The sequence below is a fragment of the Amblyraja radiata genome, chromosome 39, assembly GCF_010909765.2.
Source record: "Amblyraja radiata isolate CabotCenter1 chromosome 39, sAmbRad1.1.pri, whole genome shotgun sequence".
In the NCBI taxonomy this organism is placed as follows: Eukaryota; Metazoa; Chordata; class Chondrichthyes; order Rajiformes; family Rajidae; genus Amblyraja; species Amblyraja radiata.
This window is the reverse complement of record NC_045994.1, coordinates 1,391,665-1,414,374: the sequence shown is the minus strand read 5'-3', so window position 1 is coordinate 1,414,374 and position 22,710 is coordinate 1,391,665. Positions and strand designations below refer to the sequence as shown.

The window sequence follows — 22,710 nt, the reverse complement described above, 5'->3', positions numbered from 1 at the left end:
GGGACAGGCCCTTAAGACTGGTGGGAGAGCTGGGAAGGGGGAGGGGATGGAGAGAGAGGGAAAGCAAGGGCTATTTGAAGTCAGGGGAGTCAATGTTCATACCGCTGGGATGTAAGCTACCCAAGTGAAATATGAGGCGCTGTTCCTCCAATTTGCGTTGGCTTCACTCTGGCAATGGAGGGGGCCCAGGACGGAAAGGTCAGATTGGGAATGGGAGGGGGAGTTAAAGTGCTGAGCAACTGGGAGATCAGGTAGAGCAAGGCAGACTGAGCGAAGGTGTTCAGCGAAACGATCGCCGAGCCTGCGCTTGGTCTCGCCAATATACACGTACATGTGACAATTGAATCTTGAACAGCAGATACAGTAGATGAGGTTGGAGGAGGTGCAAGTGAACCTCTGCCTCGCCTGAAAAGACTGTCGGGGACCTTGGATGGAGTTGAGGGGGGGGGGGGGGGGGGGAGGTAAAGGGACAGGTGTTGCATCTCCTGCAGTTGCAGGGGAAAGTACCTGGGGAAGGGGTGGTCTGGATGGGAAGGGATGAGTTGATCAGGTAACTGCGGAGGGAACGGTCTCTGTGGAAAGCAGAAAGGGGTGGAGATGGGAAGATGTGGAGGAAGTGGGAGTAGTCGAAGGAGAAGTTGTTATGGGTAAGGACCAGCTCTGCTAGGTGGAGGAGGGTGTTAGTAGACGGAAATTGGCTGGTTGTGCGTTCGAGGAAGAACCGGAGGGCTTTAAGACATTCCTGGTGGTGGATGGAGGTGTAGAGTGACTGGATATCCATGCAAAAGATGAGGGAGTGGGGGCCTGGAAAACGGAAGTCGTTGAAGAGACGAAGAGCTTGTGAGGTGTCTTGACCATAGGTAAGGAGGCATTGGACCAGGGGGGGGATAGGATGGAGTCGAGGTGTGTGGAAATTAATTTGGTGGGACATGAACAAGCAGAAACAATGGGACTGCCAAGACAGTTCTGCTTGTGGATTTTGGAGAGTAGATAAAATCGGGCCTTGCGGGGCTGGGGAACGATTATTGTTAATGTAGGACACACAATAGTCTGTGGAATAGGTGAGAACGAGTCAACAGAGGAACTCAACAGGATGACAGACACACTAGTACGATGACTAGTATGAGGGAGGGACAGAGAGAGAGGGGACGCAGGGGTTACTTGAATTAAGAGAAATCAATTATCATACCTTATAAGGAGGAACTGCAGATGGTGGTTTAAACTGAAGATGGACACAAAATGCTAGAGTAACTTAGCGGGACAGGCAGCATCTCTGGAGAGAAGGAACGGGTGATGTTTCGGGTCGAGACCCTTCTTCAGACTTGACCTGAAACGTCAGCCATTGCTTCTCCCCGCAGATGCTGCCTGTCCCGCTGAGTTACTCGGGCATTTTGTGTCTATCTTCAGTTATTATACCGCTGGGTTGTAAGCTGCCCAAGAGAAATATAAGATGCCAACTCAACATCCATGTAGGAATGATTGATGAAGAAAGACGAGATGATCTTGGCCCTACAATCTCTACACTGATTACATTCACTATAAACAGCACCATAGTTGTCTGTCAGGGACAATGCAGGCTTGTAAGGAGGTGATGGTGGCATGTGGCATGCCTGACTGCAGAGGTCAAGGCACAACATATAAACACTGAGATAAAAAACAATAATTTGAGGAGAACATTTTTATTTTACGATAAAGAGAATTGCAGATATCTGGAACACTCTACAAGGGACCTCCCTAATCTGAGGAAGGACATTCTTGCCATAGAGGGAGTACAGAGAAGGTTCACCAGACTGATTCCTGTGATGTCAGGACTTTCATATGAAGAAAGACTGGATAGACTCGGTTTGTACTTGCTAGAATTTAGAAGATTGAGGGGGGATCTTATAGAAACTTAAAAAATTCTTAAGGGGTTCGACAGGCTGGATGCAGGAAGATTGTTCCCGATGTTGGGGAAGTCCAGAACAAGGGGTCACAGTTTAAGGATAAGGGGGAAATCTTTTAGGACCGAGATGAGGAAAACATTTTTCACACAGAGAGTGGTGAATCTCTGGAATTCTCTGCCACAGAAGGTAGTTGAGGCCAGTTCATTGGCTATATTTAAGAGGGAGTTAGATGTGGCCCTTGTGGCTAAAGGGATCAGGGGGTATGGAGAGAAGGCAGGTACAGGATACTGAGTTGGATGATCAGCCATGATCATATTGAATGGCGGTGCAGGCTCGAAGGGCCGAATGGCCTACCCCTGCACCTATTTTCTATGTTTCTATGTCATAGCCTCAGAGCGATACAGTGTGGAAACAGGTCCTTCAGCCTAACTTGCCCACACCGGCCAACATGTCCCAGCTACACTAGTCCCACCTGCCAGTGTTTGGTCCATAATACTCCAAACCTGTCCTATCCATGTACCTGTCTAACTGCTTCTTAAACGTTGGGGTAGTCCCAGCCTCAACTACCTCCTCTGGCAGATTGTTCCATGCACCCACTACCTTTTGTGTGAAAAAGTTACCCCTCAAATTCCTATTAAATCTTTTCCCCTTCACCTTAAACCTATGTCCTCTGGTCCATGATTAACCATATAACAATTACAGCACGGAAACAGGCCATCCCGCCCCTACAAGTCCGTGCCGAACAATTATTTTCCCCTAGTCCCATCTACCTGCACTCAGACCATAACCCTCCATTTCTTTCCCATCCATATACCTATTCAATTTATTTTTAAATTATAAAATCGAACCTGCCTCCACCACTTCCACTGGAAGCTCATTCCACACAGCTACCACTCTCTGAGTAAAGAAGTTCCCCCTCATGTTACCCCTAAACTTCTGTCCCTTAATTCTGAAGTCATGTCATCTTGTTTGAATCTTCCCTACTCTCAGTGGGAAAAGCTTATCCACATCAACTCTGTCTATCCCTCTCATCATTTTAAAGACCTCTATCAAGTCCCCCCTTAACCTTCTGCGCTCCAGAGAATAAAGACCTAACTTATTCAACCTTTCTCTGTAACTTAGTTGCTGAAACCCAGGCAACATTCTAGTAAATCTCCTCTGTACTCTCTCTATTTTGTTGACATCCTTCGGGCGACCAACATTGGGCGACCAAAATTGCACACCATACTCCAGAATTGGTCTCACCAATGCCTTGTACAATTTTAACATTACATCCCAACTTCTATACTCAATGCTCTGATTTATAAAGGCCAGCACACCAAAAGCTTTCTTTACCACCCTATCTACATGAGATTCCACCTTCAGGGAACTATGCACAGTCATTCCTAGATCCCTCTGTTCAACTGCATTCCTCAATTCGCTACCATTTACCATGTACGTCCTATTTTGATTTGTCCTGCCAAGATGTAACACCTCACACTTATCAGCATTAAACTCCATCTACCATCTTTCAGCCCATTCTTCCAAATGGCCTAAATCTCTCTGTAGACTTTGGAAATCTACTTCATTATCCACAACACCACCTATCTTAGTATCATCTGCATACTTACTAATCCAATTTACCACACCTTCATCCAGATCATTGATGTACATGACAAACAACAGTGGACCCAACACAGATCCCTGAGGCACCCCACTAGTCACCTGCCTCCAACCTGACAAACAACCATCCACCATTACTCTCTGGTATCTCCCATTCAGCCACTGTTGAATCCATCTTGCTACTCCTGCATTCCTGATTCACCTACTCTGGGCAAGAGACTCTGTGCATCTGCCCGATCTTTTCCTCTCATGATTTCCTCTCACCTCCGTAAGATCTCCCCTCATCCTCCTGCGCTCCAAGGAATAGAGTTCCAGCCTACTCAACCTCTCCCTGTAAATCTTCTCTGTACCCTTTCCAGCTTGACAACATCTTTGGTGGAGGTGGTGGAGGCAATTGCAATGACTGTGTTTATGGGGCATTTAGACAAGTAGTTTAAACAGGCGAGGCATAGAACAGCAGGGATCGAGTGGACCAAGGGCCTGTTTCTGTGCTGTATTATTACTGTCTTTATCTGTAATGGCACCCATTCATTATTGAGCTGGGGAAGCCAGGCAGCATCTGGGAAGGGAATGGACAGCCGATGTTTTAGGTCGGGACACTACCTCATAGTTTAGATACAGTGCAGACACAGACCCTTCGGCCCACAGCGACCAGCGATCACCCGGTACTCTAAATGTTTAAGAAAGAACTGCAGATGCTGGAAAAATCGAAGGTAGACAAAAATGCTGGAGTAACTCAGCGGGTGAGGCAGCATCTATGGGTGCTGCTTCGGGTCTGAAGAAGGGTCTTGACCCGAAGCGTCACCTATTCCTTCGCTCCATACATGCTGCTTCACCCGCTGAGTTACTCCATCATTTTTGACTAACCTACACAAACTAGGGGCAATTTTACAACTTACCAAAGCCAATTAACCTACAAATCTGACCGTCTTTGGAGTGTAGGAGGAAACCGGAGCACAGAAAGAAAACCCACGCGGTCACGGGGAGAACGCACAAACTCTGTACAGGTAGCACCCATAGTTAGGATTACATTGGGTCCCAGGTGCTGTGAGGCAGCAAACTACCGCTGCGCCACCGTGCCACCCGTGCTCAAGATTCCTTCTCCTGCAGTCTCTTGCATCTCTGTTCATGTCTGAGCTTGAACCAGCTGTCCAGCTCAGCTGAAAAATGCAGGCAGCGCCCAGAAACATTGTGAAGCGCAAGCAGAACATTAATTGGACAAATAAAACACAAAGTGCTGGAGTAACTCAGCGGCTCAGGCAGCCTCCCTGGAGAACATGTGTAGGTGACGTTTCGGGTCAGGATTTAAGATTCAAGAGAGTTTATTGTCATGTGTCCCAGATAGGACAATATCTTCTTCAGACTGATTAACGTCGAGGAGGCAGAAGGTAGTGGGGATTCACGTGATCCGGGACAAAGGGAATATGTAAACACCATCCACGTACAGGTAAGCTCAGCTCACCAAAGGGAAGGGAGACTTTGCCACCACAAGAGTCATATAACATGGAAAATGGCCCTTCGGCCCAACTTGCCCATGCTGCCATCTCTCGAGGGTCTCAGTTCCGGGATACATTCAGACACTACGCCAGTCTCCGTGCCACGCTCAAGGTATGGCTGCGTCCTTAGCGTACACTTGACCATAACCATGGCAGCAGGACGGAGCTCGGTTCACCCGGCGTTAACACAGCAGCTTTCAACATTATTCGTTCGCAATGGCCAAAGGGAGACAAGATCAAAATCCGTCATTACCTTTAGGTCGGTCTGGGAGGAGCGAATGCGATCGAGGATGGTGTCGATCGTATCAAGCTTGGCGTGGATGTCTTCCAGTTGTTTAAAGGTTCTCTTCTTCATTTTCAGAGATTTCAGTGCCTTCAATGGAGAGGTGCAGCAAACACAGTACAGCTGGGACACAGGCCTTCCACACCCATTCCCCACACGCACCCCCCCCCCCCCACACCCCTCCCCTACACGCCCCCTCCCCCCACCCCTCCCACACACGCCCCCTTCCCCCACCCCTCCCACACACGCCCATTCCCCACACGCCCCCTTCCCCCACCCCTCCCACACGCGCCCATTCCCCACACGCCCCCCCAGACAGCTCCAACCCTGGCCTCGCTCATGCTGACCACTCTCCCCTCTAGTTTCTCTGCTATCCCATCAACGTGGCACAGTAACATAAACCATAGCACCTACTGTAAAATAACTACACGCCCACTTGTGTGTTTCACTCATTTCTGCTGGCGTACAGATGGTTCGCCTTTCCCCGCGACCGCGGAAGAGTAAAGAGGGAAGAAGATTGGACTTCCATCACAGTGAGGAATGTGGGGAATCCGCTGTGGTGGATGTTTATGTTAACTTTTATGTAATTGTGTGCCTTGTTGCTTTTTCCCCGTATGACTGTATGGTAATTTGCATATCACTGTACCTTAATTGGTACACGCGATAATAAAAGGCCTTTGAAAGCTTTGAACGTTACCGGCAGAATGGAGTAACTCATCCCTCACTCACCAGATGCTTTTTACCAGCTCTGATTTGCTTCCTTGCCTCCTCCTGGTACCTGCAAAGAAAAATACATGTTTAAATAAATGGCTGCTCTGCTGCCTTATTTCTTTGAACAAAACAAGGATTTATTTTCCTTCTCGTTATTTTCACAAGCCCTGCATCTTCTGATAGGTTCATAGAGTCATGCAACTTCGGCCTAATTCATCCATGCCGACCAAGATGCCCCATCAAGCTCATCCCATTTGCCCCCATTTGGCCCACATCCCTTTTAACCCTTCCTATCCATGTACCTGTCTTTTACACACTGCTATATGCCTGCCTCAACTACCTCCTCTGACAGCACGTTTCATTCACCAAAGTTGCTTCTCAGGTTCCTATTAAATCTTGCTACTCTCCCCTTAAACCCCACTCCTTTGGTTCTTGATTCCGCGACTCTGGGTAAAAGACACTGTGCATTTACCCTGCCAATTCCCCACATGATCTTACACACCTCTATAAGATCACATTCAGCCTCCTGTGCTCCAAGGAATAAAGTCCTAGCCTTCCCAACCTCTCCCAGTAGCTCAGCTCCTCAAGTCCTGGCGACATGCTTGTAACTCCTCTCTGCATCCTTCCTATAGCAGGGTGACCCAAAACCAAACACAGTACTCCAAGTGTGGCCTCACCAACACTCGACCTACACGAAGGTTGATGGAAGAAGTGCACTGCATGAAAGGTTCAGCCCATCTCAGTTGGAAGGGAGAAGTTCAACACAGCTCTCTCCCTGACCATTGTCTGATGGCACCAGCTGTAACTGTGACACATCCTGCCTGGTCAAGTCAAGCCGCCCTCAACATTGGGGTGATTCAAGTAGAATAAAGCAGAATACTAATCACTCCAGAAGATACTTTGGGACTGGATTTATTCCCATTTGGAGGAGCGTTGACTCATTGGGGGTAGTCCTCATTGCTTTAAGGTGGGGAGGTCTTAACTCACAAAATCAATTGTTTTCTGAGGAAGTAACAAAGGTGATCATTGGAGACAGGGCAGTGGGTGTTGGCGTCATGGACGTCAGTCAGGCATTTGACAAGGTTGGTTGATCAGAAGATAGGCACTTGGGATCCATGGTGACTCGGTGAACAGGATTCAACACTGGCTTACTCATAGACTGGAGGGTTGTGTGTTCTGCATGGATCAATGCTGGGGCCTCTATATCAATGATTTGGATGAAAATATAGGTGGGCTGATTAGTAAGCCTGCCCACCGAGTCAGCGCCCCCCAACACTCACCCGTACACTTGCACTATCCTGCACGCTAGAGACATTTTACAGAAACCAATTAACCTACAAATCTGCACGTCTTTGGAATGTGGGAGGAAACTCCAGCACCCGGTGGAAACCCACGCGGTCACAGGGGGAACATGCAAAAGCCGTACAGACAGCACCCGAGGTCAGGATCGAACCTGTCTCTGGCACTGTAAAGCAGCAACTCTACCGCTGCGCCACTGTGCCGCCTAAATGTGGATTGAGGAAGTGGATTGTGAAGAATATTGTCAAAGAATACAGCATATTATGTGGGCAGGGAAATGGCAGATGGAGTTTAACCCTGACAAGCGTGAGGGGTTGTATTTTGGGAACTAAGTGGCAGAATCTTAAACTGTGTTGATATACAGAGGGATTTAAGGGGGCATGTTCATAGCTCCCCAAAAGTAGCAACACAAATAGATATAGTGCTACACAAGGGTTATGGTACACTTTTCACTGGTCGAGGTATTGAGCAAAAAAGTTGGGAAGTCACGTTGCAGCTATATAAAGGTTCAGTTGGGGGTATTGTGTACAGTTCTGGTTGTCACATTACAAGATGGATGTGAAGGCTTATGAGAGGGTGCAGCACAGGTTTACCAGGATGTTGTCTGAATTAGAGAGTTTCAGCTTGAACAAACTTGCATGGACACAAAATGCTGGAGTAACTCAGCATCTCGGCAGAGAAGGAATCGAGTTTCGGGTCGAGACCCATCTTCAGCTTTTCTCAGGGTCTGAAGAAGGGTCTCGACCCGAAATGCCACCCATATCTTCTCTCCTGAGATGCTGCCTGTCCTGCTGAGTTACTCCAGCATTTTGTGTCTATCTTCGGTTTAAACCCACATCTGCAGTTCCTTCCTACAGATTTGGACAAACTTGGATTGCTTTGCCTGGAGCAGTGGAGGCTGAGGGAAGACCTGATAAAAGTTTATAAAATTATTAAGAGGCATGCATACGCACATTACATAATCAGAGTCTATTTCCCAGGGTGGAAATGTCAAGTACTAGAGGGGATATCTTTAACGTAAGAGGGGGATAGTTAAAAGCACAGGAACAGGCTCTTCGGCCCACAATGTCCATGCCGAACAAGATGCCTTGTTAAACTAATCTCTGCCTGCACATGGTCCATATCCGCAAAGCTGCTGTTGTTTTTTCACACGCAGTGTGGGTGCATGAACGTGCTGACACGGGTGGCAGTGAAAACTGATACAGCAGCAACTGAAGAGGCTTTTGGATGGGCAGATGGACAGGCAGGGGATGGAGAGATGGTGACCATTTGCAGGCAGTTGGGTTGGGTTTGGTCTGCAGACACTGTGGGCTGAAGGGCCTGTACCTGTGCTACTGTTCAATGTTCCACATATCAAACGTATTCCAGATTGGTACTGTGCCCAATAGACACCCCAGGGTGGAAACACGAACGCTGACAGAGCAGCAGAGCAAGCGATGGTGGAGTGGCCCAGCCATACCCGTCAGCCTCCTGCGAGAGTGTCTCGGCCTTGTGTGACAGCATCTTCTTACAGTTCATCAAGTGGTACACGCCAACGTCCACCTCCGTCACCACCACCGGCTTGTTGCTGCCAGGGTGGGCAAGCTTCACAATCTGTACGCCAGAGGAAAGAGAGAGGTTGAGTGGGCACCAATGCAGCCACGACCAGCACGCTGTCATAGCAAGCAAGACATCAAACCCAGCTTACACCAACCTCTGGGGAGAAGAACTGTACCTACCCGAGTGGAATTTACCCTGGGATGTTGGGTGGGAAGTGCAGGGAATGTTTTGTTCATGGGGGGGGCACAGGGAGTACATGAAGGGAGAGGGTTAGGCATGGTTTACTCTGCATCTAACTACACCATCCCTGCTCTGGGAACTTCCCATGGGAGACTACAGGGGGGGTTTGCTGTGACAGAAGAGCTTATATCTACCATGTCCACGTTGATGGTCAGTAGGTAAGGCAAGGCAAGGCAAGTTTATTTGTATAGCACATTTCAACAACAAGGTAATTCAAAGTGCTTTACATAAAACATTTAAAGCATTTGAAAGAAACACATATAAAATGACATTTAGATGTAAAACGATTATTAGATTATTCAGATAAAATAAGTACAAAATTAAAAGCAATCAAATAGAATATTTAAAATAGAATAAAACCAGAAATAGAAGTTACAGTGCAATATAGGTAATTAATAAATTGTATTGTTTACTGAAAGGCAGCGGCAAACAGAAAAGTCTTCAGTCTAGATTTAAAAGAGCTGAGAGTTGCAGCAGACCTGCAGTTTTCTGGGAGTTTGTTCCAGATATGTGATGCATAAAAACTAAATGCTGCCTCTCCATGTTTAGTTCTGACTCTGGGGACACAGAGCAGACCTGTCCCAGACGATCTGACAGGTCTGGGTGGTTCGTAGCTAAGCAGAAGATCAGAAATATATTTTGGCCCTAAACCATTCAGTGCTTTGTAAACCAACAGTAGTATTTTGAAATCAATTCTTTGACAGACAGGAAGCCAGTGTAAAGACCTCAGAACTGGAGTAATGTGATCTACTTTTTTGGTCTTAGTGAGGACTCGAGCAGCAGCGTTCTGAATTAACTGCAGCTGTCTGATCGACTTTTTAAGGAGACCTGTAAAGACACTGTTACAGTAGTCGAGCCTGCTGAAGATAAATGCATGGACAAGTTTTTCCAAATCCTGCTGAGACATAAGTCCTTTAATCCTTGATATATTCTTTAGGTGATAGTAGGCTGACTTTGTGACTGTTTTTATGTGACTGTTGAAGTTCAGGTCTGAGTCCATGACTACCCCTAAGTTTCTGGCTTGGTTTGTTGTTTTTAGCATTACCATTTGAAGCTGGGTGCTAACTTTTAATCGTTCTTCCTTGGCTCCAAAAACAATTATTTCAGTTTTTTCTTTGTTTAATTGGAGAAAATTCTGGTTCATCCAATCGTTGATTTGCTCAATGCATCTACTCAGTGCTTGTATTGGACTATAGTCTCCTGGTGATATTATTATGTAGATTTGTGTGTCGATTGCGTAACTATGGTAACATATTTTGATGTTTTTCATGATCTGAGCCAGTGGAAGCATGTAGATGTTAAACAGAAGAGGCCCCAGAATGGAGCCCTGGGGAACTCCACATGTAATTTTTGCACGCTCAGATGTGTAATTACCTATAGACACAAAGTAGTCCCTGTCCTTCAAGTAGGATTCAAACCATTTTAATGCTGTGCCCGAAAGTCCCACCCAGTTTTCCAGACGGTCTAGTAATATGTTGTGATCGACTGTGTCGAATGCAGCACTGAGATCTAGTAATACTAAGACTGAAATTTTGCCATTGTCTGTGTTTAAATGAATGTCATTGAAGACCTTAACAATGACCTTAACAGGTAAGAGCCAGACCATTCCGCACAGTAAACACTCCCGACATTAATAAAACTGAACACAATTAGGATGTTCTGGAAGGTTAGATCGCATGAGATCCAGAGAGAGCTAACCGACTGGATAGAAAATTGGCTTAATTGAAGGAAGCAGAGGGTGGAAGGGTGTTTTTCAGAACGGATGTCTGTCACTAGAGGTGTGTCTCATGGACCTGTTGCTGGGTCCATTGCTGTTGTCAATGATTTGGATGAGAACGCACAAGGCGCTATTGGTAAGGTTGCAGGTGACACTAAAGTAGGTGGTATTGCAGATAGCAAAGATGGTGATCAAAAATTACAGCAGGGTCTTGAACATCTGGCAACGGGGCTGTGGAATGGAACTTAATGCAGATAAATGCGAGGTGATGCATTTTGGGAGGTCAAACCAGGGCAGGACCTTCATAGTGAATGGCAGAGCCCCAGGGAGAGTTGTAGAGCAGAGTGATCTAGGAGTGCAGGTACTTCAAAGCAATGCCACAGGTAGATAGAGTGGTCAAGACGGCTTTCCACATATTGGCCTTCATCATTCAGAGTATTGAGTATAGGTTAGGACGTTATATTCCAGATGTACAAGATGTTGGTGAGGCCACATTTGGAGTATTTAGTATCAGATGTTGTTAAGGTGGAAAGGGTACAGACAAGATCTACAAGGATGTTGCCACGACTTGAGTGCCCGAGCTATACGGGGAGGTTAGGCAGACTTGGACTTAATTCCTTGGAGCTCAGAAGGTTGATGTGTATAAGATTTTAAGGGGAGTAGATAGATGCACACAGTCATTCACCTGGAGGAGAGGAATCAAAAACCAGACGACAGGTTTAAGGCAAGAAGGCAAAGATTTAATAGGAACCTGAGGGGCAACATTTTCACACGGTGGTGGGTATATGGAATGAGCTGCCAGGGGAGATAGTTGAGGCAGGTACTGCAACCACATTGAAAAGACATTTGGACAGGAAAGGTTTAGAGGGATATGGGCCAAATGCAGGTGTGGAACTAGTGTAGATGGGGCACCTGGGCAAGTTGGGCTGAAGGGCCTGTTTCCATGATGAATGACTATGAACAAAGTAATAAGTACTCAGTCCCACACTTGGATCAGAAAAAAAGTCACAGAGTGCTAGAGTAACTCAGCGGGTCAGGCAGCATCTGTGGAGAACATGGATAGGTGACGTTTCACAGAGTGCTGGAGTAACTCAGCGGGTCAGGCAGCATCTCTGGAGAACATGGATAGGTGACGTTTCACAGAGTGCTGGAGTAACTCAGCGGGTCAGGCAGCATCTCTGGAGAACATGGATAGGTGACCTTTTGGATTGGAACCCTTCTTCAGACTTATTGTGGGGGGTGGAGAGAGAAAGCTGGAAGAGAGGAGGGGAGGACAGAGCCTGGTGAGTGATAGGTGCATACAGGCGGCGAGGGGGGTGATGATTTATTTGGATCTCATCACACGTTGAGCAAGTGTGGGCAACTGTGTAATCGTGCTTGTTTTAGCATGGGAATGACATGCAGAGTAGGTGTAATATGATTTATCTGCTCACACACACAGTGCAGATATTACTGACATGGACAAACATTATTGATCACCCCTGAAGGAGGAGGTTGAAGAGTCCACCACACTGCTGGGTCTGATTGCATAACAAAGGCAAGTTCCTTCTTTTAACGGATGTTTGTGAAGCAGGGCTGTCACTGGGATTAGTTTATTGATTCAAGATAAGCAGGGTTCAGATGAAGCATATATAGTGATGTGCCCTTGGTCAGTGTGGGCTCAGCCCAGCAGAATCCCACTCGAGTGCCCACCCTGTCCAGCGCCTTCCTCCAGTGGCCACACCGCAGGGCCCTCCCTGCAGTGCACCCACCCTCCATCAAGTGCACCCACCCTCCAGCACCCTGCCTCCAGCGCACACTCTCCATCCAGCGCCCACCGTCCCCACACCCCGAATGCCCTCCCCCCAGTGCCCACCCTCCCCCCGCCTTGCCCTTACCCTCTCCCCATCGAGTTCGGCCACCGCCACTTTCTTGTCCTTCTGGAGCTGCACCAGGCACAGGCAGAAGGTCTTCTCGTCCTCGCACACCTCCCGACACTCCTGCTGCAGTGCGGACAGGGCCGCCACTGGGTGTGCCGCATCGAGGGAACGCTGGCACAGTCGCAGAACCTCAGCCGCCTTGTCCTGGAGAACGGGGCAGAGGGCAGCAGGTCAGTGTGTGGGGCTGGGGAGGCAGTGGGGGCATGGGGCAGTGTGTGGGGCTGGGGAGGCAGTGGGGGCATGGGGCCGTGGGCAGTGTGTGGGGCTGGGGAGGCAGTGGGGGCAGGGGGCCATGGGCAGTGTGTGGGGCTGGGAGGCAGTGGGGGCATGGGGCAGTGTGTGGGGCTGGGGAGGCAGTGTGTGGGGCTGGGGAGGCAGTGGGGGCAGTGTGTGGGGCTGGGGAGGCAGTGGGGGCATGGGGCAGTGTGTGGGGCTGGGGAGGCAGTGGGGGCAGTGTGTGGGGCTGGGGAGGCAGTGGGGGCATGGGGCAGTGTGTGGGGCTGGGGAGGTAGTGGGGGCATGGGGCAGTATGTGGGGCTGGGGAGGCAGTGGGGGCATGGGGCAGTGTGTGGGGCTGGGGAGGTAGTGGGGGCATGGGGCAGTATGTGGGGCTGGGGAGGCAGTGGGGGCATGGGGCAGTATGTGGGGCTGGGGAGGCAGTGGGGGCATGGGGCAGTGTGTGGGGCTGGGGAGGTAGTGGGCAGTGTGTGGGGCTGGGGAGGCAGTGGGCAGTATGTGGGGCTGGGGAAGCAGTGGGGGCATGGGGCAGTGTGTGGGGCTGGGGAGGCAGTGGGGGCATGGGGCAGTGTGTGGGGCTGGGGAGGCAGTGGGGGCATGGGGCAGTATGTGGGGCTGGGGAGGCAGTGGGGGCATGGGGCAGTGCGGGGGGCCGGGGAGGTAGTGGGCAGTGTGTGGGGCTGGGGAGGCAGTGGGCAGTATGTGGGGCTGGGGAAGCAGTGGGGGCATGGGGCAGTGTGTGGGGCTGGGGAGGCAGTGGGGGCATGGGGCAGTGTGTGGGGCTGGGGAGGCAGTGGGGGCATGGGGCAGTATGTGGGGCTGGGGAGGCAGTGGGGGCATGGGGCAGTGTGTGGGGCTGGGGAGGCAGTGGGCAGTGTGTGGGGCTGGGGAGGCAGTGGGGGCAGTGCGTGGGGCTGGGAGGCAGGGGGCATTGTGTGGGGCTGGGGAGGCAGTGGGGCCATGGGGCAGTGTGTGGGGCTGGGGAGGCAGTGGGGGCAGTGGGCAGTGCGTGGGGCTGGGGAGGCAGTGGGCAGTGTGTGGGGCTGGGGAGGCAGTGGGCAGTGTGTGGGGCTGGGGAGGCAGTGGGCAGTGTGTGGGGCTGGGGAGGCAGTGGGGGCAGGGGGCAGTGGGCAGTGCAAGATCCACGGCCAGACTGTGGGCGGACGGTCCCCTAGTCACCGTCCAGCTCTCTCCACACAACTATAATCAGTCTTTAGAAGGGCCCTGACCCAAAAACCACCTCTCCTGGGATGCTGCCTGACCCACTGAGTTATTCCAGCACTTTGTGTGTTGCTCTTGAACCCATAGACGGGCCAGGAGCCGGAGCAGGAGCAGGAGATGAGGAAGTCCCTCTGCAGGCTGGCTTTGCCCCAGTGCTGTCTGGGGCCGTCACCTCACACATACTTATTGATGGATTCATGCGTCAGGATGGAGTCAGAGCAGAATGTGGTTGCAGAGCGGTGGAATGTCGACAGCAAAGAGGGCATACAACAAGTGTGGCACTACATCTCTGGCTGCGCAGTCACACCATGGTGATTGTTACAACTTATTCATCATGAAAACTCTCAGCATTGGTGCCCCACCAGGATGTGTTGTCAGCCCCTTACTACACGCCTGTACTCACGGCTGTGCGGCCAAATTGTGCTCCAACTCCATCCACAAGTTGTGTCGGAAGTAACTGCAGATGCTGGTTTAAACCGAAGATAGACATGAAAAGCTGGAGTAACTCAACGGGATAGACAGCATCTCTGGAGATTAGGAATGGGTGACGTTTCGGGTCGAGACCCTTCTTCAGAACTTCTGAACTTCGAAACGTCACTCATTCCATCTCTCCAGAGATGCTGTCTGTCCCGCTGAGTTACTCCAGCTTTTGTGTGCATCTCCAGCTTCAAGTGTGCAGATGACACCACTGTGGTGGGCCGGATCCCGAACAAGGTGAGACGGAGTACAGGAAGGAGATAGATAACTTAGTGACGGTGCCAGGACAACAACCCCCCGCCCGCCAGTATCTGCAAGATGAAGGAGCTGGTTATTACTTCAGGAAACGAAGTGGAGTACTAGCCCCAATCACCATCAATGGTGCTGAAGCGGAGATGATCTGGAGCGTCAAGTTCCAGGTGTAAATATCAATATCCAGGTGTAAATTAGTCTCAACAATTTCTACAGATGCCCTGTAGAAAGCATCCTATTGAGATGCATCGCAATGTAAGTGTGTAGGAAGGAACTGCAGATGCTGGCTTACATCGAAGATAGACACAAAATGTTGGAGTAACTCAGCGGGTCAGGCAGCGTCTCTGGAGAAAAGGAATAGGTGATGTTTTGGGTCGAGACCTTTCTTCACAGTCAGGGGAGAGGCAAACTAAAGGGATGAAAAGGTACAAAGCAATGAAAGGTATGAAAAGAACAAATCAAAGCCAGCAAAGATGATCAAGGAAAGGTGGAGCCCACAATAGTCCATTATTTAATTTGGCCATGGCTCTGCTCAAGACCACAAGAAATAGCAGAGTTGTTGATGTAGTGCAGTACTTTACACAAATGCAACTCCATCCACACTCCAGGCTGCCTCAGGAAAGCAGTCACTCCCAACAGGCAGGAGATACAAAAGTTGGTCAGCAAAAATGACCAAACACAGGAACAGCTGCTGTCAGCCTTCCCGAGGGTAAACCCATGGTCCAGAGGGAGCTCCTGCAACGCCCTCAGTAGCTGTGCGGACCAGCTACAGGGAGTATTTGCGGACATCTTTAATCTCTCACTATTCTGTTCTGAGGTACACACCTGTTTCAAGAAGACCACCATCATCCCAGTGCCAAAGAAAAGCAAGACCTCATGCCTAAACGACTACTGTGCAGTGGGCCTGACATCCAAATCTGTTACATCCAGGTTCAGGAACAGCTTCTTCCCCACAGCCATCAGGCTATTAAACTCGCCATCAAACAAACTCTGAACTACAGTCTAATGCTCTTTATCTGTTGACTTATGTGTATATATATATGGTCTATGCTATATGGACACACTGAACTGTTCTGTATTTACGCCTACTATATTCTGTTGTGCTGCAGCGAGCAAGAATTTCATTGTCCTATCTGGGACACAAGACAATAAACTCTCTTGACTTGAAATGCTTTGAGAGACTAGTTATGGAAGCATGAAATCCAGTCTATCCAGAGGCCTTGATCCATGGCAGTTCACCTACCGTCACACCAGGTCCACGGACATTGCCATCGCCCTGGCCCTACACTCATCCCTGGAACACCTGGATAAGAGAGATACCTACATCAGACTCTTATTCATAGATCACAGCTCTGCATTTAATACCTTTATACCATCCAAGCTCATCACCAAACTAGCAGGACATGGAGTCTGCACTCATCTCTGCAACTGGATCCTCGACTACCTAACGAACAGACCCCAATCAGTGAGGATAGAGGACAAATCATCCTCTCCAATAATCCTCTACACTGGTGGTCCGCAAGGGCTGTGTTCTCAGCCCCTACTTTACTCCTTGTACACCCACCACTGTACAGCCATGTACAAATCTAAATCAATTTTCAAATTCACAGATGACACCTCCATTGTGTGCCGGATATCAAATAATGATGAGTAGAGTTTAGGTAGGAGATGGAGAACCTCGTGTGCTGGTGTTGAGACAACAATCTTTCTCTCAATGCCAGCAAGACAAAGGAGATAGTGATGGACTTCAGGAAGCGAAGCGGTCCACATACCCCAGTTTGCATTGATGGTGCCGAAATAGAGAGGATGAAAGCTTCAAATTCCTAGGATTCAATATCATCAACAACTTCTCCTGGACCACCCATGTTATAGCAACGACCAAGAAAGAACACCAACGCCTCTTCTTCCTCAGAAGGCTTAGGAAGTTCGGCTCCCTATTCCAAATCATTAATATAGACGGTAAACAGTTGCAGCCCCAACACCGAGCCTTGCGGCACTTCACTTGCCTGCCATTCTGAAAAGGACCCGTTCACTCCTACTCTTTGCTTCCTGTCTGCCAACCAATTTTCTATCCACATCAACACCCTACCCCCAATACCATGTGCTCTAATTTTAGTCACCAGTCTCTCGTGCGGGACCTTATCAAAGGCTCTCTGAAAGTCTAGATACACTACATCCACTGGCTCCCCTTCATCCATTTTACTTGTCATAGCCTCAAAAAACTCCAGAAGATTAGTCAAGCATGATTTTTCTTTCATAAATCCATGTTGACTTGGACTAATCCTTTTACTGCTATCCAAATGCCCCATTATTACCTCTTTAATAATTGACTCCAGCATCTTTCCCACCACCGAAGTCAGGCTAACTGGTCTGTAATTCCCCGTTTACTCTCTCGCTCCTTTCTTGAAAAGTGGGATAACATTAGCTATCCTCCAATCCACAGGAACTGATCCTGAATCTATTGAACATTGGAAAATGATCACCAATGCGTCCACTATTTCTAGAGTCACCTCCCTGAGGACCCTGGGATGCAGACCATCAGGCCCAGGGGATTTATCATCCTTCAGTCCCATTAGCCTACCCAATACTATTTCTCGCCTAATGAAAACTTATTTCAGTTCCTCTACCCCCTTTGATCCTCTGTCCTCCAGTACATCTGGGAGATTGTTTGTGTCTTCCTTAGTGAAGACAGATCCGAAGTCCCTGTTCAACTCTTCTGCTGTTTCCTTGTTAGAAAGACACAAAGTGCTGGAGTAACGCATTAGGTCAGGCAGCATTCCTGAAGAACATGGATGGATGACGTTTCGGGACGCGACACTTCTTCAGTCTGAAGTCACTGCTCGACTGGCTGAGTTACTCCAGTATTATTTGTCTTTCTTTGGTAAATCAGCATCTGCAGTTCCTAGTTTCTACTACACAGCACTAACCTCAACAACTGTGACCTGGACTAGTGTAGTTACCTAGTATTACGGTTAGTAATTTATTACATTGTGCATGTATTGCTATTACAGATCTTTTATGCTGCAGCCAGTAAGAATGCAGTTGTGAGAAGGAATGGGTGACGTTTCGGGTCGAGACCCTTCCTCAGACGTCACCCATTCCTTCTCTCCAGAGATGCTGCCTGTCCGTCTGCATTACTCCAGTATTTTGTGTCTATCTTCAGTTGAAACCAGCATCTGCATTTCCTTTCTACACAAGAATGACATGACAATTAAACACTTGTGGCAACGTTCTCTCACCTTAATGTGGTCAACAATTATGAACGATTCATCGGGCGAGATGGTATCAGTTCCCAGGATGGAGGCGAGGGTCCACCTCAGGGGCTTGACCAGCAGCAGCCACACTCCCCGTGCCAGCCAGCCAGTGTCCACGCTCGCAGCAAAGCTCGACTCTGTCTGGATGACCCCTCCCCTGAGCAGAGAAACGCAGACTGGCTGTTGGTTAGCCATCCCCAGGCGGGCAGAGAACTACAGGAGTGGGAGGGTCGGGGGCTGGGGGCTGTGGGGACTGGGTACAGGGACTGCCAAAGTGTAATGTTAAAGGAGGGCAAGGACACGGTGGCAGGAGCAAGACAGTCGGCGGGGGGAAGGGTTGGAGAAGAGGGGGGGGGGGGTGGAAGGATTTGACAGGTCAGACTGAGGCAAGGGCTGGGGTCTGTCCTGCGACAGAGGTTAGAGTTCGGGCCTGACTCAGGGGCGGAGGTCAGGGCTTGGGCCTGAGGCCAGGGTTGGGACCTGGGTCCTGGGCAGAGGTTCGGGTCGGAAGTCACGGTGTGGGCCTGGGGGGTAGGGGGTGGAGGCGTGGGCGGGGAGGTCAGGAATCGGGGCGTAGGTGAGAGTCGGGCCTAAGCCCAGGGTCGGGGGCGGTCATGGGGTGGAGGTCAGGGTTCGGGCTCCGAGCGGAGGTGAGGGTCGGAGTGTGACGGTCAGGGTCAGAGCCTGACCCCAGGGGTGGAGGGAATGATGGGTGGAGGTGAGGGTCAGTCAGGGTGGGGGTGGTGGCGTTCAGGGTGGGGGGGAGGTCGGGGCGGGGGTCATGGTGTGGGGGGAGGTCAGGGGATGGTGGGGGTGAGGGTCGGTCAGGGTGGGGGTCAGGGTGAGGGGGTGCAGGACAGGGTGAGGGGGGTGCAGGACAGGGGGGGGTGGGGGTGGGGGTGAGGGTCGGTGCAGGACAGGGTGGGGGTCAGGGTGGGGGTGGGGGCGGAGGACAGGGTGTGGGGGTCAGGGTGAGTGCAGGACAGGGTGGGGGTGAGGGTCGGTCAGGGGGGGATGCAGGTCAGGGTGGGCCTCACCTGGCCAGGTGCTGTAACACGGTGGCGAGGCCTAGCGGCGCGGCGCCGTTGCGCTGGAACCAGCCGCCGAGCTCCCGCGGGGTGAAGCGGATCCGCCGGCGCCGGGCAGCCGCCTGCAGCACCAGCGGGGTCCAGAAGGCCAGCTTGCCGTCCCAGTCGGCGCTGTCCACGTCGCGGCTCTGCTTGAAGGCCGAGAACAGGAAGGCCATGCGCTGCTCGTCCGCCCAGTCCGGGTGCGGCGGCTCCAGCGGCCCGGCCTCCATGGCGCCCACTGCCGGGGCTGCAGGGGGAGCGGGGCTGTCGGAGCCCGGAGTCACGGCCCAGCGGAGGCTGCAGCAACCGCTCTGTATCCGTCTCCGGCTCCGTCTCCGGGCGGCGCTGACCAAAGACTGGAGCAGGTGGGGCGGGGCGGTGAGTGAAGTGAAAGCAACGCCAGCTCTGCTTTACACTCGATCCAAAATACAATCGTCAAACTCTAATACAATATAGCAATGTTACTACATTTTGAGATTTAAAAAATCAAGTCTGCAATTTATCCCATCAGATAAAGCATAAAAATAAGTTTAATTTGACACCTAATTCACTTTCATATCTTCAGTATTAAAAAAGTTATGACCATTTTCATACTCAGAAATTAGCATCTTGTTCCCTGTTGCTTTTCCATTGACGATAGCTGGTATCGAGGACAGTCAAAAGCCCATAACTTTCTTAAAAATTAAGAGAACTGAATGAAATTTTCAGTTATTATAGATTGAAGCATTCTGAAACAAATATAAACATCTTACTTGGATGACCTGAAATTAAAGAATTTAATTAGTTAATTACCAAATTGTAGCTAATTATAAAATTGACCGTTGTGACGGAAATACTAATAAACAATCAGACTGCCTTGAAAATTCAAAAATATGATATTATCAAAATCAGAACTTTAATATTCTTGTATTATATGCTGTCCGTAACAGATAGGTAAATTATAGCAATAGACCAAATCTTTATGGAGAAGATCAGTTGCTAGCTGGTACATTGGCATATCATAATCAGAAGCATCATCATACTCCTCAGATTGTAACCAATAGGCAACTCTGTACACCTTGTTTTTCCTCAACTTTTCAATTTTGGCATTGTGAACTACAAGTTTTTGCTCTTCAAACCATGCATGACATGCTTTTCTGCCCACTACTTTCCCATTCAGAATGTCCTGTAGATTCCATTTCTTAAGAAAATGATTTTTTTTTTAAATAGCCTAAGTATCCAAAAAACAAACTACAGATATTCCCATTCACACAAGAATTCACAATATAACATGATTTTAAAATCTCACTGTCATGAGATTGAGTATTGAGAAGTTGGGATGTAATGTTAAAATTGTACAAGGCATTGGTGAGGCCAATTCTGGAGTATGGTGTACAATTTTGGTCGCCTAATTATAGGAAGGATGTCAACAAAATAGAGAGAGTACAGAGGAGATTTACTAGAATGTTGCCTGGGTTTCAGCAACTAAGTTACAGAGAAAGGTTGAACAAGTTAGGGCTTTATTCTTTGGAGCGCAGAAGGTTAAGGGGGGGACTTGATAGAGGTTTTTAAAATGATGAGAGGGATAGACAGAGTTGACGTGGAAAAGCTTTTCCCACTGAGAGTAGGGAAGATTCAAACAAGGGGACATGACTTGAGAATTAAGGGACTGAAGTTTAGGGGTAACATGAGGGGGAACTTCTTTACTCAGAGAGTGGTAGCTGTGTGGAATGAGCTTCCAGGGAAGGTGGTGGAGGCAGGTTCGTTTTTATCATTTAAAAATAAATTGGATAGTTATATGGATGGGAAAGGAATGGAGGGTTATGGTCTGAGCGCAGGTATATGGGACTAGGGGAGATTATGTGTTCGGCACGGACTAGAGGGGTCGAGATGGCCTGTTTCCGTGCTGTAATTGTTATATGTTATATGTTATATATGAATGGGAATAGTTTGTTATTTGGATACTTAGGCTATTTAAAAAAATAATATTTTTCTTAAGAAATGGAATGGAGTTTAGAAGGGGTGATCTTATATAAAGATATAAAATTATAAAAGGACTGGACAAGCTAGATGTAGGAAAAATGTTCCCAATGTTGGGTGAGTCCAGAACCAGGAGCCACAGTCTTAGAATAAAGGGGAGGTCATTTAAGACTGAGACGAGAAAAACCCTTTTCACCCAGAAAGTTGTGAATTTGTGGAATTCCCTGCCACAGAGGGCAGTGGAGGCCAAGTCACTGGATGGATTTAAGAGAGAGTTAGATAGAGCTCTAGGGGCTAGTGGAATCAAAGGATATGGGGAGATAACTCCTGGCACGGGTTATTGATTGGGGATGATCAGCCATGATCACAATGAGTGGCCGAAGGCTCGAAAGGCCAAATGGCCTCCTCCTGCACCTATTTTCTATGTTTCTATGTTTCTATGACCTCTGGTCCTAGACTCTCCAACTGTTGGAAACATCCTCTCCACATCCATTCTATCGATGCCTTTCAGAGTCCAATGGGGGTAGAGGTGAATCCACAAAACAAAACACAAGTTATACAGAAATTACATTTAAAATTCTAAATGAAGATTGTGCAGAAAAACAACTTTAATGCAAAACATATATATTTTTAAATAAGCCCATGTGGTGCATGAGGTGTTCTGTTGTTTCCACCCCACCATTTCCCTTCCAACTAGTATAGAAGTTGGGAGGTCATGTTGCAGTTGTATAGGATGTTGGTGAGACCGCATTTAGAGTATTGTGTTCAGTTCTGGGCACCATGTTATAAGTAAGATATTTTTAAGCTTGAGAGAAAATGTATGAGGATGTTGCCAGGACTAGAGGGTCTGAGCTATAGGGAGAGGTTGAGTAGGATGGGTCTCTATTGCTTGGAGTGCAGGAGGATGAGGGGTGATCTTATAGAGGTGTATAAAATCATGAGAAGAATAGATTGGGAGATGCACAGAATCTCTTGCCCATAGTAGGGGAAACGAGGACTCGAGGATATAGGTTCAAGGTGAAGGGGAAAAGATTTATTGGAATCTGAGGGGTAACTTTTTCACACAAAGGGTTGTGGGTATGAAACAAGCTGCCAGATGAAATAGTTGAGACTTGGACTATCTCAACGTTTAAGAAACAGTTAGACAGGTACATGGATAGGACAGGTTTGAAGGGATATGGACCAAACGCAGGCAGGTGGGACTAGTGTAGCTGGCACATGTTGGCCAGTGTGGGCAAGTTGGGCCGAAGGGCCTGATTCCACACTGTATCACTCTATGACTCTATTCCCCGCATCACACAGCTTAGAGCTAAAGCTGAGATAGGGGCTTCATTGTTCTGACCTGGCCACTCCTGGCAATCAATTTGATGGACATTACTCCTCACCAGTCAGTGAAGCTGTCAGCCAGCCACCAGCATCCAGAAGGCAGGGCTTTGTTTAAGAAGCATTGAAGAGATCACACTGATATGTGGGGGTGCTGAATACTCATGGTCCTCTAGTCGTGGGGGTGGGGGATTGGGAGGGGGGTCATTCACAAGTGAAATAGCTTAT

General features: G+C 48.9%; 1 protein-coding gene across 1 annotated transcript in view; it reads right to left on the bottom strand.

Annotated features, from left to right (window-relative positions):
- Positions 1-19,594, bottom strand: part of chmp7 (charged multivesicular body protein 7) — a 29,630-nt gene extending 10,036 nt beyond the window's left edge. The window contains exons 1-6 of the mRNA XM_033014134.1: positions 19,168-19,594; positions 18,116-18,287; positions 12,648-12,833; positions 8,734-8,867; positions 5,994-6,042; positions 5,235-5,354 (exon numbers count right to left, since the gene is read on the bottom strand). Coding sequence (XP_032870025.1) covers positions 5,235-5,354; positions 5,994-6,042; positions 8,734-8,867; positions 12,648-12,833; positions 18,116-18,287; positions 19,168-19,430 — 924 coding nt within the window. The 5' untranslated portion in view covers positions 19,431-19,594. The remainder of the gene's footprint in view (positions 1-5,234; positions 5,355-5,993; positions 6,043-8,733; positions 8,868-12,647; positions 12,834-18,115; positions 18,288-19,167) is intronic.
- Between the last annotated feature and the right edge of the window lie 3,116 nt (positions 19,595-22,710).